We start from the raw sequence: 19453 nt of genomic DNA on the forward strand, positions 1-19453 counted from the left end.
GGCCATTGCTACTGCTCTATTCAGTATAGCGTGTTACCGGCATGTACAGCATACTGTCATGTCCTATTAACTCAATTTACAATGGGCAAAAACCTGATGGTAGGAAAACTGCACACGCACTTGAGCGTACCCCGGTCGGGTCATACCAAAGACTTTAAAAATGGTACATACTTCTTTCTCTGCTTAGCACTCAGCACATATATGACATTAAGAGTGTGGGAAGGTCAAACACACAGCACTACCAGCGGACTAGCCCCCTGCTGTAGTGCATTGCACAACTGTGTGTCACCCAAGGCCTACAGAAATGGATATGGGCATCACCCCTATGCTCTGCAATAGAGTGGAACTGGACCTTTTTTTTTTTTAGAGGTACACCATACTTTGAGGTATATCATATCATATCATACATGTACATATACCTTAAGGGCTGGCATATGATCTCAAAGTATTACACACAGGAAAAAGTTGGCATAGTTTTCATACGCTCATGTGGGTACATAGTTTTTGTACCATCTGGTTTTTGCTCATGTGTGAATCAGGTCATAGTGTCCAGTCACTTCTTTTCATTCTCTATCACTCTCTGAATAGAGCCAGATCATGGAAATTGCCTTTTCCTTTTTCCACAGCTTAGGAAAGGCTTTGTCATGCTCCCAACAATTCTTCACCGACAAGCAGGGGTCGCCTGCCAATTTTCCAATGGCTGTCGGACGGAAATTTGGCCCTTCCCCTGTCCTCTAAGCTTTCAAAAAGCCATTAACCAGTCTGCTATGGCAGATGGCATACTTGTTGGATTCAGATTGATCAGTGATTGTTTTTCCTATGTACACGGCTATCCCCGGCCTGCCTTCTGTGCCATTATAGCCAGTCGTAAGCGGAGATTTGTCGGGCAAAGTGGTCATGCGCTGGAAGATGACCAAGCATTTGATGGGATTGGAAATGGAACTAGGGTCTCAAAGGGTACTTTAGGTTTAGAGCCTCTCTAAAAGCACTTAGTGTAAAGACAATTCAAACCACTGCTGCGACAATGATACCGAAGGGAACAGGGAAATCAACAACCACAAAATTGGCCATTCTGAGGCTTGAGTTTATGCCATTTGAAGGGTGAATATTGGCATTTCTACACCAATAGTGAGGAAAAAAACTGCAGAGATGTCATATAGAGGCCACGGAAGGGACCTCTTTTACAAGCTAAGTCCAGTTCCACACTATCCATATACTGGTCTAAGATTATTAGGTCACACAATTCAATCTCTGGAATTGTAAAGGGAATTGGTGGCTTCTTCATGAAAATATCGTGAGTTGAGATTAGGCCATGTTGAAATTGATTAATATATATATGGATAACATCCGTGCGCACATGAATTACCGGGTATCGTTCGTTTCCAAAAAAACGTTTTTGACCATACTGTAAATCACACAAGGCCTGCAAAATGAGCAAATATATGCTGTATATTGCAAAAAAATGATATTGGAAAATGACACTAATGTCTTAGAATGACACAATCGATTCCAAAGGAAAAGAAGAAAATGCAAAAAAAATGAAAACGAAGAGTCCATTATTCGCTATACCATACTCTGTGTGTTTAGTCATTTGTTCAACCTTCATGACCACATAGATTCATAATGGCGGCAACTTTTTTTTTGCCAAACTTTTTTTTATTTGCACGGTCTCATCAGTTGTAGGGTTCACAGATAGAGGATGTCATCCATATAATCAAATCAACATGGCCTTACTGAAACTATATTGGATGATAGTTGTGAGAAAGTATGCAAAGAAGCTCAGTCAGTACCGTGTCTAGTCTTATGTTGACCACGTCTGACCCCATAACTGCTGATGGGTGGGTGTGCTGTAATTAAGCCTAAGAGAAATGACCCAAGGGCAGATCCCAAGAAAATCTAAAGAATAAAGAAAAAGGAACATAGACTCAAGGACTATAGGGTTACCTGGCATGGTGTCTATCTGATGGTTTTCCTGGCCAAAAAATATTCCACAGCCTTGCAGTAATGATGAAAACTGACAACAAATGAAGCTCCCACTGAATTCCTGGTTATGCTAAGATCACAATTTCCAACCCAGGGCTCATTCGGGCAGTTTGCAGAGACAAAAAGTAAAAGACAATGAAAAAAAAAGTTGCAAAAATTTAACACGAGCACTATTTGTGTAGAATACTGACATTCTTGATACTTGTACATTAGGCCACACCAATTTAATTTCTTGGTTAACGGATTTTTCTAGAAAAATAATGGAGCGGGCGGGCGAAAAAAAAATAAAAATAAAAACAGGCCTAGGCATCCTATTATGGCCCAAAATTGTACGATAGGAGCCATGAAGTCAACACACCAGGCTGATTCAAAATTTAAACAATGAATTTTGAACTTTTAATGATATCACTTTATTGAAATATGGAATGACTTTAACAAGTAGTAAGAAAAGGACTGTTTTCAACTGTTCAGGGCAAAATATGAGCATTTTGCAGCTGATTCTGAATTTTTATTTTTATTTGCAAATCAGAAAAAAAATGAAGCGGCAAATCCGTTAACCAAGGAATTAAATTGGTGTGGCCTTATGTATTTTTTTGTTTTCATTTTTCCCACAAACATACATGTAGCACGCTAGGCCCAAAGTTGGCACACTGGATAACTTTGGACCTACAGTGTAGTGTGCTATGGTCCTGGCATCCAGGCTAAGCCCGTCTGGGCCCCGGTTTGGAAATGTGACCTTAGCAGGAGTTACTTTGAAGTATACCACACTACTAACAAATTTTAGTACATTTGTATGGATATTGTGAGCAGTATCACAATTCATTTTTCCCTTTCTCTTCTTTCCACTACAGATTCAGAACTGGGCAGTTTCCAGCCAGATCCCGGGACAGTTCACTGGTACCACGGGGGTGCAGCTTCTCTCCACTCAAGAACTAGCAAACACAGGCAACCAGGCCTGGGCCAAAAAGGTATACCCAAGTGCCTTGGAGCTCCCCTTTTTCAGTTTTTATTCCATGCCAATTTTTTATTATATTTCAGTCCATACCATGGATGAAATATATTGTGTTCCCTCATGTTTCTTCTTCTCCTTCTCCTTCTCCTCCTCCTCCTGCCACACAGTCAAAGGGATTCAACTCTGTCATTTTTTAGTCAAATGACCTGAAATTTGGCAAGGAGGTAGAGTGGGCCAATACCCCTAGGCGTTTTTTTCATTTTTTTGATACATGCCTTTGAAAAATTTTTATGAAGGTTTTTTGGGGCATTTCTCGACAAAAAATGGATTTTTGGATCCTGAGCGCTGGTTTTACAACCAAATGATCTGAAATTCGGTATAAGGGTACCTTGAACATGTGTCTACAGAATAGCAGTCACATGTTTGGCATACACCACTTCGAAATGACTCATTTAGGGGACTTAAATGGCTATTTCAGGCCAAAAAAGGGCCAAAAGTGCTATACCCGTTCCACGTTCGATCTAAAGAATGGCTCGTTCTATCTGCCGTTGGCCATCGAACACATCGAACATTGCGGGTTACCTGAGGTCACGTTGCACGTAAGTCGTGCGCAATGACCCACACATTCAATTTTATGTAACGTTACCTAGATTTTTACGTCATCTACAATCACGACGAGGGAATATGCAGACCACCCTAATCCTGGGTACCGCAAAGTGTTTCGGAAGGGGTAAGAATATGTGTAAGAAAATGTTCGTCACTCCCGGCGCGGCGCAAGAACTCGTGACATGCCGACTAAATGGTTCGCCAGCTGAGGATTTTCCACAACCATGATGATATTATACTTATAATATTATAAAGGAATATGTTATAGATCAATCATGTTCAAATGATAATTGTAATACATGGTTCTATTTAATAGCGGTAGTTTTGTTTCTTATTTTGACGGGGGAAACTGTCAAAAATCGAGGGAACGCAAACCGATATCGGCGCACTTCCGGGTGCATAACGTCAAAATTTCTCGACGATTGTGTAAAAATGACCACTCATCTGCCGCCTCCGGTAGCGTGTACATGGTAGTGCGATCATATCGTGCCAAAGGTAGCGTCAAACGTCAGAAAAGCCCCGTAAAAATATACATGTAGTTGCAAAAACACATTTCCATTTCAAAATCAAAACAGAGCAAGGAACTCCGACCCGGAAGAACAAAGGTTTCGCCAAGTCGATTTATTCCGTAGGTAGTACATGTGCAACATAAAAATTCATAATTTCCAGCTATGAGATATGATAGATTAGAATTAATACTATAGTATTGTAAATTTATTTATAATTTTACTTACTTTGTGTTGTTAAGAAAACTGTGGCGTAAAATCTATTTTTATATATATAAAGAATTTGAATGTCCCCGTTAATAGTCGGCTAATCTGATTTGCATAAATGGACGTTTCCATCCGCAAGCTGGGTAAACTTTTTATTTAAATCGGAATAAACGATCATTTTTCTGTCTCAAATACCATTAAACCTGGCAAGAAATATATATAATTCAGAGTATCTTACTTTGAACACGTAAAAAAATTGTCTTTACAAAAATACAAACGCAATGTAGTAATTTTAAAATAGTACTCTGAAACCTCCCACCCCTTCTGATATCTCCGGCGATGGTTTTACCTAAAGAGAATTTCGCAGACGACACTTACGAGCAAATCTAGAAATTTTGACTTCGGTCAGGAAATTTTCTGTCATTTCTTCTCGGGAAATTTCCAAATCTATCACCGAACAGTGAAAGAGTTTTGTTTTATTTCTTAAAAAACAACTGAACGACTGATTAGGAAGACGTCGCGCCGGTTCAGAAGTTTTCTGTCAAGAGAAATATCGAAGATCGTGAGGGCAAGGTGAGTGTTTAATTTACTTCACGATTATTTTTCCCGCCCAAAAATGACATATAAGAGCTGCATATTATCTGTTTAAACTAATACAAATGCCCGAAATTAGTGAATAGTATTTGGCAGGTAGGATGACTTGCATGCCCTTGTATATTTCTTTATTTACTGATTTCTCACCAAGGACTTGTAAAAGTTACTAAAACTAAAACAACCGTGTTGTATAGTTGATGTGTTATCTGTTGCTCGGGAAAAAAAATCAAACTACTCAGAACGGGAACGCCAACGACTTTTGTCTTTTCGAGCACCGATTCGATCAAAATTCGGGCAAAAGTTTGGCATTCGAATTTCGTAAATTCGTACATTCGAATTTCGAAGCCTTGTTCCTCTTTTCGAAGGTACAGCAGCAAGGACATTATATGGGGATGACCTGATCAATCCTTTCAAATCTAATCGTCTAAGCAAGGAGGTTTTGCAAAGATTTGATTTTGACTTCCTTGGTCTAAGAGATTTCATCATAGTTTGAAAACATTTTGAATGTTATTTTACTTTTTAAAAATAAAATTATAGTTTAGGGTTTTACTCATGATGTGGAATGATATACATGTGTATGATTTCCAATATTGTTCCTAAATAACGGCAACCACATATTATATTATATTCCACTACATGTCCATGAATTAATGGTCTGTGAGCTAGCAAGAAAATTCACCCAATATTGTGTGAAGTACTTTATAATTATTGGGTAGTTTGCCTGGGAGGATGTGTAGATGCTTCACAAGACGAATCCTCACAAACACGCCCACCTGCCCCATCCCATGTTGAAAGACTCAGTCAACAAATCTACTACCATTAAAAATGATTGTATACGAGCGATTGCTGCTTTTGTTTACATCATATATATATATGCCTACCGTGAAGTCATGGCAATTGCTCGTGTGGTATCATTGCATTGAACATATATATAAAAAGTTTGCACAGGTATACTGTATATTTACATGTATGGGGACATTCATATCATCCATATAATCTTGGAAATATTGGTACGTGCTGCAAGCAATAACATTAACAAATTTTAAAGTTGAATGTATATATAATTCATTTGAGGATATTCCAGTTTTGCACTGGGGTAAGTTTGGAATAGTCCACTTTTGCGTGGGAGGGAGATGGACTGAAATATGCTGTATTTGCTCCCAAGCAAATGTCGGCCTTTCTAGTTTTATTTTTACCTTTTCTGTTTCTCATTTTGTCCCCTCCTGTCATATTTTCCATTGATGGTACGGTAATCTATGCATTTGTCAATGTCTGACTCCAACGCTTTCCCCTCTTTATTAATAGTTTTTCGTTTAGCTAACCTCTGAACGAGGCAATAAAACGACAACCGTGCTTAAAAAAAATCTCGTAAAGCATCTCCGTTATGTCTGAAAAACTAAAAATTTAGTGTTTAATGTAGCCTGGCTCCTGTAGGTTTAAGTTCTTTGCTCTGACATGGTAGTCAATACTAGTAAGTGATAGTAGTCGCCCACCATAATGCTTTGGAGGCCGAGATCAGACATTGATGCATGTATAGCTAGAAGCGACCGGGAGATACCATCTCCACACATACCAGAGGGGAGTTCAGGCCAGGATTTCTCCATCAGGACTTTTTTCAGTGGTTGTGCTTTCCCCAGTAGCATATGCATCTTCTTTTCCCAGGAAGACTTTCCTCAGCTTTAGAATCTTTTGTCACTGTTTCTTTCCATACTTTATTCTTGTAGATGCTGCAAACTCAACAATTTTACATATTTAGTTAATGTTACATAATTTATTTTTCATTGTGCCGAAAAAGACTTGGAGAGAGTATTATTATAATACTAATTTAAAGTCAAGGTGTTTATTTTGAGTTGTAGACTAGTCATCTTTTCTTGCCATTACCATTATATCAGTACTAGTTGCTGTAGCAAAAGTTGCACACTATACAAGGCTATGTTTTGTGTAGCTTTTAGTGACTACGTTATGCTTTATCTCTCTTTGGATTCCCTCTGTATTGTCTCTTATATTGTGCATGTGCCTGAGAGGACCTTGTGTATGCTATTGGGGAAAGCTCAGACATGTTCCCTTCTTCAATCAGGACCTGCAACTTGTTTCCAGTGTGGTGGGCCGATCCAGGGGCGGGGCATCGTCATGGCAACATGACTGCCCCACCCCTCGACTGCCCTTTAGACCTTTTGAGATGCAGTGTTGATGTGGGGTTGTGTTAAACACATTCTTGTGTCATTTGCCTACGGTCAGCATGTATAACTATTAATGAACAAGTTTAAGAGAAAAAAACACAGTCACCAAATTGAGTGACACTAATACAGCATATTTGAACATTTCATGGCACTAGAACGTCTGATATTGAAGACATTCTGGCCATCAATATACAGCAATGTGCTGATGATTGTGGCTTTGACAATGGAGTGAAAATTGTTTGATGATGATACTATATTGTATTACAGAAAGGTTCTCAATGTATATTGAATTGGGATGATGACTGCTTCATTGAAAACAGTGACTTCAAAAGTACAACAAAATCAAGTTTAAGCCTACTTCATTGAAGTCTTTGCACACTACAAATGTTCCACATGTCAATACATGCTGGCTCTAGACAGGGACAGGGTGAGTGTTTCACAGCCCCCGTCACTGCCATTGGAAACTTGTTGCAGGCCACCCTACTATTAGCAGCCATGCCGCTGTTGTTTTGCCTCCCACTTTGCACAATTTCAAGCAGAGGGGCAAACACCTACTGTGCTGCATAGGTACGTAACAAGTCTAGTTAACTCCACCAAATCCAGACTCTTTGCTTTCTGCCATCTTTCTGTTCCGTTCCCAATGATTTCGTAACCCAAACCACTGTGCTTTTCTTTCACTGTCTATATTATACATTATTTGTATTGTCACTCTTTGTTCTTCTTGTGTCCTAGCCTTTAGCCTTATGTTTCATAACCCTTCTTGTGAGAATGGTACTAGAGACTAACTGTCATGCTCACACACCAGACAATTGTCCAAATGCATAGAGTCTGTGTCCAGAATTTTTTCAGCTCAAGCCGTCTCTAAGGGATCAGGTTATTAGCATATAGCTGAAAATCATATGCGAGGACACTGTACTCAGTTTCTGCCTTGTAGTTGTATGATCCAAATTGCATGGTACTATCACTGTCATAAAATGGAGCACATTTTCAAAGGCCCTACCATGCCTTACAGTATTATGATGGCCGTGTGAAGGCTGAAATTGCCCCTTGCAAAATGAGAAATCAGACCTACATGTACTTACAGCTCCCCTAAGTATATCTGGCTATTTCCAGTAATCTTGTTGCAATTTGATTAATAGTTTTTCCAATAATCTGTGGCCAGGCTTGTAGAGCTCAGCTAAATACCTCTTCTATCTTTCTACCTCTGCGTAGTTCAAATGGAAAGTGATCGAGTCATTAATTGTGTCAGAAAACTAATTATTTTACTGGGGTCCCATTTAAACAAACCAGAGCATTGTAGGCATAAGAACTACTAGACAGTGAACAAGGAATGCACAATTTAAGAAGGTAATTTCAGGGCTTGAAATACCCCCTGTATATGCAGGATAGTGCAGGTAAAATTGGAGCTGTGCATCGTTTCTGATCTCTACAAATATCTGAACCTTAAATGCACATTATTAGGTGTATGTGGGTTTTATTAGCTGCATTGACTACTACCACCTAATATAGTATGAAGTATAAAAGAAATAACAGAAACAGTTTCTAAACAATTTTTTTAGTATGATCCATACTTCCTAAATGCAGGTAATTTTTTTCTGTTGCAGGTAATTTTCAATGTTACCTCCATCAGTGTAGGTGCACAGAAAAATGTATTTCAAGCCCTGTATTTTGTAGTGAAGGTTATCACTGTATATCTCCCCCAAGCCTCCCAAAGCCAGAGTGTGCTCTGATACAACCTCAGAGCAGCTTTATGCTACAGAATTCTGTGGCCTGGATTTTTCTCTAACCTTCTCCTCACTATTTCTAAATACGAAAATGTCATCACATCAATGGATAGAACTTGACCTGCCACTAGATTTTTTTTTGACAGAACCTAAACTAAAGTACATGAAAAAATACTATGTAGTAACACTCATCTTATGTTCAAATCAGCAGCCTGGCTAAGGCAGGCACTGTGATACTCTGTATAAAGCCAGATATACATAGGGTAGATTTGAATGACATTACATTCCAGCCCATGCCCGTAGCCAGGATTTTGATTTGGGGGGTTCTTTCCACTGCTTGAGGGACCAGCGAGCACTGTACATGTAGGTGCAATTTTTCTAGGGGGTCCTGGGGCATGCTTCCCCGGAAAATTTTGAAAATGAACCTTCTGAAATATGGCATTTCCTGCGTTTTTGAGAGGATTTCAAAGAAAAAACAGAGATAACTTTTTATTCATTGACAAAGTGAGCAGTTTTTCTACGATTCCAGCCCCGCTGGTAATACGAATCAGTCCATCTTTTAAAGATACATGTAAATCTTGGATCCTTAGAACCAAAAGTGGACCTTTGAGCCTTCAGTTGTGTGGTGGGGGGGGGGTCATCTGAACCCCCGAACCTCCCCCCCCTCCTGGCTATGTGAATGCAGCCTTTCAAGAGTTACTGGCTTCTAGTAATGTCCTACTGTGAGGCCGTGCCTTGTTGTTAATGGCCTGGAGCTGAAATCTGGCCAGAACGATAGTCTAATTCCAGGTCTCAACTGATTGACTTAGAGACGGACTGATCTGTTTTGTTTCTGTCGCAGCAAGGCCTCCCAATTGCAAAGGCCAGAACAGGAGAGGCAAGGTGACTATAGACGGCTTGATGGCTCCAGAATGCTTTGCTGCAGCCTTCCATATATTATGGTGTTGATGGGACATGAGCAGCAAAGCATGCTGGGGGCTGTGAAGCCGTCTGTACCATTCTGTTGAAACAGTTTGTTATGTCATGGGCCAGATGACACGTAGGGAATACGCCATCAAAATTATGCATGATTCCCATTGTTACTAGTGGTATTTTATAGATGTATTTTCTATATTTGTGTCCTGTTTAGTCGTATTAAAATTGTAGTGCATTGCTATAAAAAAAAAGTGTATTTTTGTGCTGCCTTGCATTTTCTCATACTTGTAGGTTGTTGTCAATATCTGTCTGTTGAGCATGAGACCTTTACTAACTCATACCTTCCCTAAGCTCTGTGTACGCTTTATTAACTTGCTAGTATCCTGGTAAAGTCTGTCACTGATGTCCTTCCCTGTGTTGTGAAGTGTTTCTGCTTGCATGTCGGTAGGAGGAAGGATGAAAACTTTGGCACGATCGTTGTCTCCAGAATGATTTTTGCTGATCAAACTTAAAATCAGTTCTGGTCCATTTCTGTCTGTACAGCACTTTTCTTACAAAAAAGTCACTTGGGTTCCTTGAAGATATAAGATGTTTTACCACAGTGTCTCGCCTACTTTAAGACCCGATTTGTATGAGGGCAAAAACCTGAAGGTTTCTGAAAACTGTGTACACACAGGAGCGTACAAAAAATTGCATAAACAAATTTTTCCTGCTTGTAAAAATGACCTGCTTTGAACATCAAGAACGTACAGGTAGATCCTACCCCAGCCTTTAAGGTAACGTACGATCCGTGTACATGTACGTTCTTGAAGTGCGTCAAATAAGGCTGATTTACGCATAGGAGAATTTGATTTAGTAGTTTTTGAACACTAGTATCTGTAGGCAGTTTTTGTAAACAGTTTTCATACACTAGTGTCCATACGCAGTTATTGTACACAGTTTTCGTTCACTAGCTAGTGTGAGTACACAGTTTTCGTACAGTAGTGTGCGTACGCAGCTTTGGTACCATCAGGTTCTTGCCCACATGTAAATCATGTCATGGACCTCGCTGTAAACCCAAGTGACTTTGTTAAGAAGTGTGTGCGTACTGACAGGCCTGTCCCTAACCCTTCTGTTCTGGCCTTTCTTTCCAGGCGGTCACGGTTCCAGACGTACCGAGATTTGCATTTGCAACTGATGATGGTGAATCTAAAGCCCATGGTGGCAGGCCCCATGATGGTATGCCTCAAGGAGCTTGGTAGAACACGGCTATGTGCTTCCGTAGGATAATGTTCATAGCTCCTTCAATACATGCCATTCTCTAACCTGCCACCAGGGGCTGTAGATTCACCTTCCTTGAAAACCTCTCTTCAGTGTTTTAGCTGGCAGATATAATTACACATACATTGTCCACAACGTACAATCTATTACCAGTAAAGGCGTTTCTTTTGACATCTTTTAAATGCCTTTAATCTTATCTTGTGTGTAATTGTGGTGATTGGGATGACCTCTGCATGCGTGTTGATTGCCCTTGTGTCGTGTCTGTTGCTGTCTTTGTGTCCATGTGTTTCTGACAATAAGGTCAAAATGGGAAAAGACCATGATTAAGAAATGTTCCGTACTACCGTAAATTCCCAAAAAGTGTCACAGTGTATCTCAATTAAAGTACACTCGAGTTAATCTGGCCGTAAGAAATTCAGTAAATTCCTTTTCCACGTCTTGCTTCCTTCCTGTAAGCCAAGAGGGATTTTCTTTTTCCTCTTTTGCCATGTATAATATTACACAGTATATGTTCAAGAAAAAAAGCAATATTCTTATGCTATTGAAAACAGTTACTGTTTCGTCACTGTCTGGCTGAATCCAGCCAAGCCCTCTGAATTATTGATCCCTAAACCTACATTGTTTCTTTGTAAGGATTTGGATATTTTGGCTTTAAACTAAATTAAAGGTCAATCCTGTTCTTAGTTAAGAATATGGTACCAAACGTAGACTGCTTTTGAGGCATTTTGGCTAGGTATCGTCTTCATGGGTTGGTGATAACAAATATTACCTTAGACTGATAGCAAACTGTATGCAGTTCGTACTAAACATGCTACAATGTAGGCAGTAACACTTTTTTAGCTGGTCAGTACTTTTCTTCTCTCTATGAAAATGTTGCCACACCAATGCCACACTAAAGACTGATCCTGTGTTCCCCCCATGTGTTGTTGCCGTGTGGCCCTCACCAGGACATGTTCCAGCGGCTGAACCCCGTACAGGGAGGGATGGGCATGCAGCTGATGAAGAAGATGGGGTGGAAACCAGGGGAGGGTCTGGGGAAGGGACAGACCGGTGTGCTGGAACCACTCACACTGGACGTCAAGACAGACAGGAGAGGTGAGCAGGACAGGGCTGGGGGCTGGTTTTGTTGTTTATTGAAATTGCAACAGTGCAGTACACGACGCAGGCAGCTGTTGCTGGTGTTGTGTCCCACACATAGAAACAAATACAGGACAATACTCATTTTCACTTGAGTTACATGTAAGTGGGGAAAGTCGTGTAAAGTTACTTTCCTAACGGCACAATTTACGATCAGTGGCATGTCAGGACAGGTTTTGTGGTAATGTTGGAAGAGAAGTCTCTCTGGCAATATAGACCAAGTTGGTTCTGGGAGGTCTAGGAAACTTCTCTGTGCTCACTGTGTTGTGAACATATGGTGACTGATGAATGTGTAGGGTTCTTTCACATGCTCAGCGTACACCTGGTAAGCAGTGGTTTTGAAAAACTGTAACTTTTACAAGTGGTGTGTTTACATATATCCCTGCTCACAACACCAAGTGGGATTGCAATTTTTTACCATTCTTTTCCATAATGTTAGGCACATGTACTAACATCAATGAACTTAATACACTTTCTGTTTTTTCCAGGCCTGCTTGCTCAGGGTGAGAAGCAAGGCAAGAAGTCTGGGCCTGTTCCTGTCATTAAAGACACCACTGGGAAGGACCTGTCAGGTAAGACTTAGTTCACATGTACGAGTGGTCGAAAGCTCTAGGTGTGAACATTTCCCTTTTGTTTGGGAACAAAAGTTTCACCTTTAAACATGTGCATACAAATTTTTATTTGTTTATTATCTGTTATCTCAGAAATCCTTCATTTCCTTGGCTAAGTACACTTATGAACATGTCTCTCTGTATTCCCAGGAAAACACCCAGTGTCTGCCCTGATGGAGATCTGTAACAAGAGGAAGTGGATGCCGCCAGAGTTTGTCCTGGTGCACGACAGTGGGCCTGACCACAAGAAAAACTTCCTCTTCAAGGTACTGAATCAGCCCTGACTAGTCATTTCCTGAATCTGTGTGTGTGTGTAAATTTAGCAGCAGACTCTTCATGTAGTTGTCAGTCACTTGTGCATGTCAAAGTCTAAATGACAATTAATTATTGATAGGAAAATTCTTAGTATTGTTTCTGTGTAGCCCATCGGCAGAACATAATTCTGGTGCACCGTTGATGAAACGGCAAAAGAAAACTGAAAAATCCAGGTTTCGTGCAGGTGCAGTTACTGTACATTCTGTAGCCTTGGTTTTCTATGCCCTTAGTGCATGTGTTACGACTGCCTCCTGGCAATCCAATGAGGTATTGCAGTAGAAAGTTGACAAAACCTACCAGACTTTAATACCCAGCTCTCTAATATCACTGTTTTATATTTGTGGGATGAAAGTTTAGCAATCTGTTGGTGGTGTAGTACCCCAAATTTGTACCTGTATGCTGTTGAGTATTGGTCCAGGACTTTATTAGAATTTAGAGTTCAACCTCTCCTAATTACATGTATAAGCTGTCTACCAATGACTAGGTTACAGGTGGTCTTCTAAGAGAGGACACATGTCAAGTGCATGGGATTCACTTGAATGTACAACTAGCTTAACATTACACAATTTACTACATGTATCACATACAGTTGTTACAAAATAACAAGATGTATGATTTTGTATCAATGTACAAAATGTATGTGCTTCACAGTCTTGATAAGAGTCTCTTATGTGCTTTAGTAGTCCTTGCTTAAAATTTCCGTATGATGACATTGTTTGTATCTCTTGTTGCAGCATGTTCCATTCTGTAGTACAATGTAGTTCTATATGTGAGAGCTTTTTTTGATGCTGTTCGTTTTTGGTTTGTCCAATTTGAAGGTATTATGTGTGGCATATCTAGTATGTAGCTATGTTGATTCAGCACCAAACCTAGTTGACTGTAGAGTAATAACTATTCTCCAGGGCAATAATTATAACTTAATTACTCCAAGTGAGTCCAATTTTTTGTGTTGGCAATCTCAATTGCAGTTTAATCTTGTTTCATAATATCTTCTACCAACACAGATGAACTTTCAAGATAATTATAACTTCATTCCATCTGTCTACCTTTGCAGGTAAGAATCAACAGTGAAGAGTACCAACCCACCATAGCAAGTCCCAACAAGAAACATGCCAAAGCCCAGGCTGCTACAGTTGCCCTCCAAGCCATGGGGCTCATACCAAAAGATGCTCCCGTACCCAATAACTAGTCTGGCTTTTCTTTCAACTACATCAGCTAGCCTTGTGCACACCCCCCATTGGCAAATTTTTAGTCCAGTCCTTACATACCCTGCAGCTAAACCAGGGACAGACCCATTCTTGTATGGGGGTGGTATGGATAGTTGAATTGGTTGAAAGAAAGGAGACTTCTTTAATAGAAAAATACTCCCGCAAAGTAGACATTGTTGTTCTTAATGTTGGATTTGTACATGTATGAAGCTAAAAAAAAGTTTCTTGCATAATGAAAATATGTATAGTCTGATCTCATTATGAAGCTTTATTGTCAATGCTTTACTTTGTTTTTTTCTGTTGTGGTTGTTTTAGAGAATTTCTTGTTGCTAAGGTCTAAGAAAGACTTCTCAGTACCCGTAACAGAGAAAGAAAATTTCTAGCTCGTCAGTTTTCTTCTACATCTACACTGTATGTAATGTACACTATAAATTATGAAACAGTTTAATCATCTACAGATAATATTACATGTCTCTTATGATGGGATTCATCATATCATCAGAGTATTTTTGTAGAATTTCAACCATTGTATCACATTCAAGTATTGACTGTCACACATTTAAACTTAACATCTACTACAGTTTACACTGCAAAAACATACATGTAACTCCAGTAACTTCATAACACCGGCATTTGTAAATGGATAATAGTTTTACTGAATAGCACACCGAAAGGTTCAGAAATATCATCCAAACTTTATTTTCCGTTGATAGTTTTAATAGAACTTTATATGTGTTTTCTTTGTCAAATTTTCTCATTGAAAATGCAATGGAACTTCAGCAGAACTCTGTGCAATGTGTGACAAATGGTTCATGATTTTTGTACTTTCATTTTTCTGTCAAAACACGTGTCTTATCATATCACTCATGCATATTTTTGGAACTGATCAATATGCTATTACAGGTTTCATACTCTTTTTAACTTTTTTTTTTAATGAAAGAATTTTGAGCAAATGCTACTCTGTATTGTCCCCACAAGTGTATTTCTCTATTTTGTCAGAATGGAAGAATATCATCATCAAATTTGAGCTTGGATTATTTGATAATACATATACATGTATGTTTGTTGCATACTATGGGATACTAGTACCAAGACATAAGTGTACACCATACATTATTAAACTCTACATAGACAGATATTGTTTTGGTACTGTTGTCCCCATTTTTCAGTATTTATTGTAACCTCAGCTCTGTTCTTTGATCAATTTGTTTAGATCTGTTCTCCTTGTTTTTAAAGAGAGGAACGGACTCTTGTGCATTTTGATGATGAAAGAAGGTGTATAATTATAGTATGTACAGTATGTAGGCATTGGTGCTCCGATTTCGAAAGTGTAGAAAATGTGAAATAATGTAGAATGAATGATCTTACCTTGAACATTTCTCTGTTTACATACAAAAACATCAGTAGTGTCTTATGTAAATGATGGTCTGTGTGCTATTTCTTCTAAGTCCTGGTTTCTTATCTTTCTCATTGACAATACATTTTTGCTGCTATGCTACATTGTATATTCTGTAAGTTTAGCAGAAAATTTGTCTTTATCTGAATCATCTTGGCAGAGGCAGTAAGAGAACTGGTTTTATTTATCTGTTATAACTTAAGCTTTGGTGCACACTAGACTGTAGTGATCTAAGAGCCTAGAAAAATAAATGCTCAGATTCCACCCGTATGGAGTGCTTGTTGTCTGAGTATGACTTGATCAATTTTGAATATTATCTTTAAAGTTTGTACTAGCTGTAGTGAGTGAGTGAGTGACTAAATGTTAATTTTGTTAAGAATTGTGATACTGAAGTAAAAGTGGTATGAAATTTTGCCAGTGAGAGTTTGAATTTTGATACAAGGGATTTAGAGTATAGTGTTCACAGCTGGCTTCCAGTAATCTCCAAGCAGATCACATCACATCTAATTAAAAAACTAAAACTCAGATGTTACAGAATTTAACCATTGTATTCCTTCTACATTTGCTACGTATTATCATTTGCAAGATGGTCACGCCAGTATAAGTCAAAGCCTAGGTGAATTAGTGAAGTTCTTGATTGTTAAATGTTATAGTCTATGCTGTAGATAACTCAAATGGGTACCCTTAAAGCCTCGGTCACAACCCGCCCTACGTGCTTCTGCGTGCTGTCTACGTGCAAAACGTGGGCAAACGTAGGGCATCCGTGCGTGGTGAGTACCACCTCCGTACGGAATCCTACGGATTTGGGAGCACGCAGACACGCCGTAGAACATTAAGTGCATGTAAAACTTTTTCTGCGTGCGGTCTGCGGATTCACCACCCGTGCGTGCGAGTACGAGCGACGCGCGTGCCCTGTACGTACCGCGCGGAAGAAGCACGTGTGAGTACGGCCTCCTTAGGGTAAAGTTGAAATCTTACAGAGATCGTACGTTGTAAGAACGTACAACTCACCACTTGCGCAACGAACGATGCACGCAACCGCTTACGGCCAGACTTGGCGTGCAGACCACACTCTTACACCTTGCGCAACCGTGCGTGTGACGTGCGTAGACGCCACTCCTTCCCCACATTTTCAGAAAAAAACGTAGCAGACGTAGCCTCCCCCCAAAAAAAACGTACGGACAAAAAGCACGTACGGCGGGTTGTGACCAGGGCTTTAGTCAGTCACGACTGCAGCCATACAATATTTACCGATCAGAAAAGGATACAGCTGTAGCATTTCCTCGTGTACAGACGGTGGCACAATTTCAGAAAAAGGCAACTAAAAGTCCCTGCCATGGACCTGAGTAGAATGTTGGATGAAGTGATTTCTTTTGTTGAGTTAACTCTCGATCCGTCGGTAGGGTTAGCAGCAGTGCCCTTGTTACGTTCGGTTGGGTAGGGATAAGTGTTATCGCGGGCAGTTCGGTGCAGGGTTGTTGTAGACATGGTCTGTGCCTGGCCGACGCGCGGCTTCGTATTCGTGGTTGTATTTGACCCTAACTGCAGAGACGTCGGTTTCCACACGAAGTGGAAAATCCCCTGACGGGTTGTTGGAGGAGCGGCCTGCTCCCTACACTCCTGCAGATGGGCAGACGCCTCTGATAAAGGGAGATACTTAAGTTCAATTGGACTGTGGCAGACAATTTTGTTATATTTCAGGGTATTTATAAGAAAGCAGGCAGAACACGACTGACAGCAGGCCTTCTCATCTCCCTTCTTACAGGCTTCTAAACACGCCATCTTTTCAATCAGCAGAAGAGGTCGCAGTCACAGTGAAAGGGGTTTCCCAGGATGTAGGCTTCTTTCACCTGTGGCCACCCCAGTTCGTACTGGGAGAGAGACATAAGCTTGTTGTGCTGTATATTTACGATTTTCAGTTTCGGCAGATGCTCAAGGACGCTGCCCAGCTGCACGTACCGTAGTCGGTTTTCATTTAGTGTAAGAGTCCTCAGAACTGGCAGAGCACGCAAAGACATCCAGGAAAACGATTCTATGGAGTTCCAGCTCAGGTCCAGCCACAGTAGTCGCGGTAGAGAAGGCATATAGGATACATTTCTGATGTTGTTGTGCATGGCAAAAAATTGGTCAGCATTGGGTGGTATGTCATCAGGAATTGTGGTAAGGTGTAGATTAGTACAGTCAACGTGCATTGTCCCGTAGTACGCCTGCTTCTTTGTCAGACATTCAGCCGGCAGACAAGAACAACCCGGCCACAGAGATCCCAACGTAACGAGCATCAACAGTCCACTTACTTTCATGATCATATCTGACGTTTTGTCTTCCGTGTCTGTGGGTACGTAATACAATGTTTGGAAAACCTAGCTGCACTATGCGACAGTCTTCCTTTGTCTGAGCAAGGACCTTGGACTGAGTATTGTCGTTTGCGATGCAGACGCCACTAGACACCGTCACGCACTGTAATCATAGAACTCATCTGTACAACTTCATCTTTTCAGTCTTCTGCTGAGATTGGTCTTAAGGCGGGGGCGGCAAAGACAATATTGCAAAGACAGGGCTGGGGTTTCAGAAATTGTTTTGTCTGCCAACGTATATCAATCTTGTGATACTTGTCACTGCTATTGAATCCATTGTGTGATATATGTAGTCAGAAGAAGTGCAAAAGACACAGAAAAGTCAATCCTTTCTTTTGCTACGAGGGGTGATCCAAAGGTTCTCGGCCTCACCTAGAAAATAAAGGTCAAACTCCTATTCTTTAATAAAGCTGTATACTATGACGTCTTATATCACTGCACACAAAAATTCAAATTTTTATATTCATTAATTAGCACGTGACGCACCGTGAAAATGGGGTGGGTGAGGGCAAAATCACAAAATGGCCGCAACAGAAGCGTGTGCTGTGATCAAGTGTATCGATAAAAAAGGATGTCTCCTAAGGACATCCATGAAGACATGGTCAAGACACTTGGTGATGACTCCTCTTCTTATTAAAATATAAAGAAGTGGGTTGCTAGCTACTAGCGCGGTAAGGAGAGCACAAAAGATGAACATATGTCAGGATGCCACAAATCAGCACCATGGACAATCCAGTTGAGGCCATCCATCACATGGTAGTAAATGGCAGATGTGAGACTGTCCAACATGTAGCAGGTTCTTTGGCCTGTGTTATGACTCAGTTCACAATGTTTTGTCGAACATCCTGGGGATGAAAAAACTGTTTGCATGGTGGGTGCCTCGAATGTTTTCTGAACATCAGAAGTTAAACAGGCGGGACATTTCAAGGAACGAATTCAGTCCAATGCATGCAATTTCCTCAAAACATTTGTAACCCAAGATGAGCTGGATTCACCACTTTCACCCCGAATCAAAACAGCGGAGCAAACAATCGATGAAAAATTTTTCCCGGCCACCCAAGAACTTTTAGCGACTTTCGTCCGTTGACAGGGTTTTTTGCCTCTGTTTTCTGGGACAGCAAGGAAGCAATCATGATTGACTACCTGCGAAGGGGTTAAAGCATCAATGGGGAGTACTATGCAACAGAATTACGACAGTTGAGGACAACGATCAAAGAGAAAAGGAGAGGAAAGCTCCTAGCTGGCCTGCTAACAATGCACCTGTCCACACGGCACAGGGGGCAGTGGCAGCAGCAAACGAATTTGGGTTTGCAGTCTAACCCCACCCTTTCAATTCACCTCACCTAGCACCCTTGGACTCCTACCTGTTTCCTAAACTCAATTTCCACTTACGTGGTCAACGTTTTGATGGTAATGATGACGTCATCTATGCGGTATAGGCCAATCTGGGGGTCCAGATGCAACCTTCTTCCACAAGGGGAAATAAAGCTGGAACATCACCGGAC

General features: G+C 40.5%; 1 protein-coding gene and 1 pseudogene across 1 annotated transcript in view; one reads left to right on the forward strand and one right to left on the reverse strand.

The window, feature by feature from the left end:
- Positions 1-15860, forward strand: part of LOC109464624 (protein SON-like) — a 95711-nt gene extending 79851 nt beyond the window's left edge. The window contains exons 5-9 of the mRNA XM_019761636.1: positions 2835-2951; positions 11875-12022; positions 12553-12636; positions 12826-12941; positions 14045-15860. Coding sequence (XP_019617195.1) covers positions 2835-2951; positions 11875-12022; positions 12553-12636; positions 12826-12941; positions 14045-14179 — 600 coding nt within the window. The 3' untranslated portion in view covers positions 14180-15860. The remainder of the gene's footprint in view (positions 1-2834; positions 2952-11874; positions 12023-12552; positions 12637-12825; positions 12942-14044) is intronic.
- Positions 15861-16848: 988 nt separating this feature from the next.
- On the reverse strand, positions 16849-17920 carry LOC109464527 (annotated as a pseudogene).
- Between the last annotated feature and the right edge of the window lie 1533 nt (positions 17921-19453).

Source organism: Branchiostoma belcheri, unplaced genomic scaffold, assembly GCF_001625305.1.
Source record: "Branchiostoma belcheri isolate BF01 breed outbred unplaced genomic scaffold, Haploidv18h27 scaffold14, whole genome shotgun sequence".
Classification (NCBI taxonomy): domain Eukaryota; kingdom Metazoa; phylum Chordata; class Leptocardii; order Amphioxiformes; family Branchiostomatidae; genus Branchiostoma; species Branchiostoma belcheri.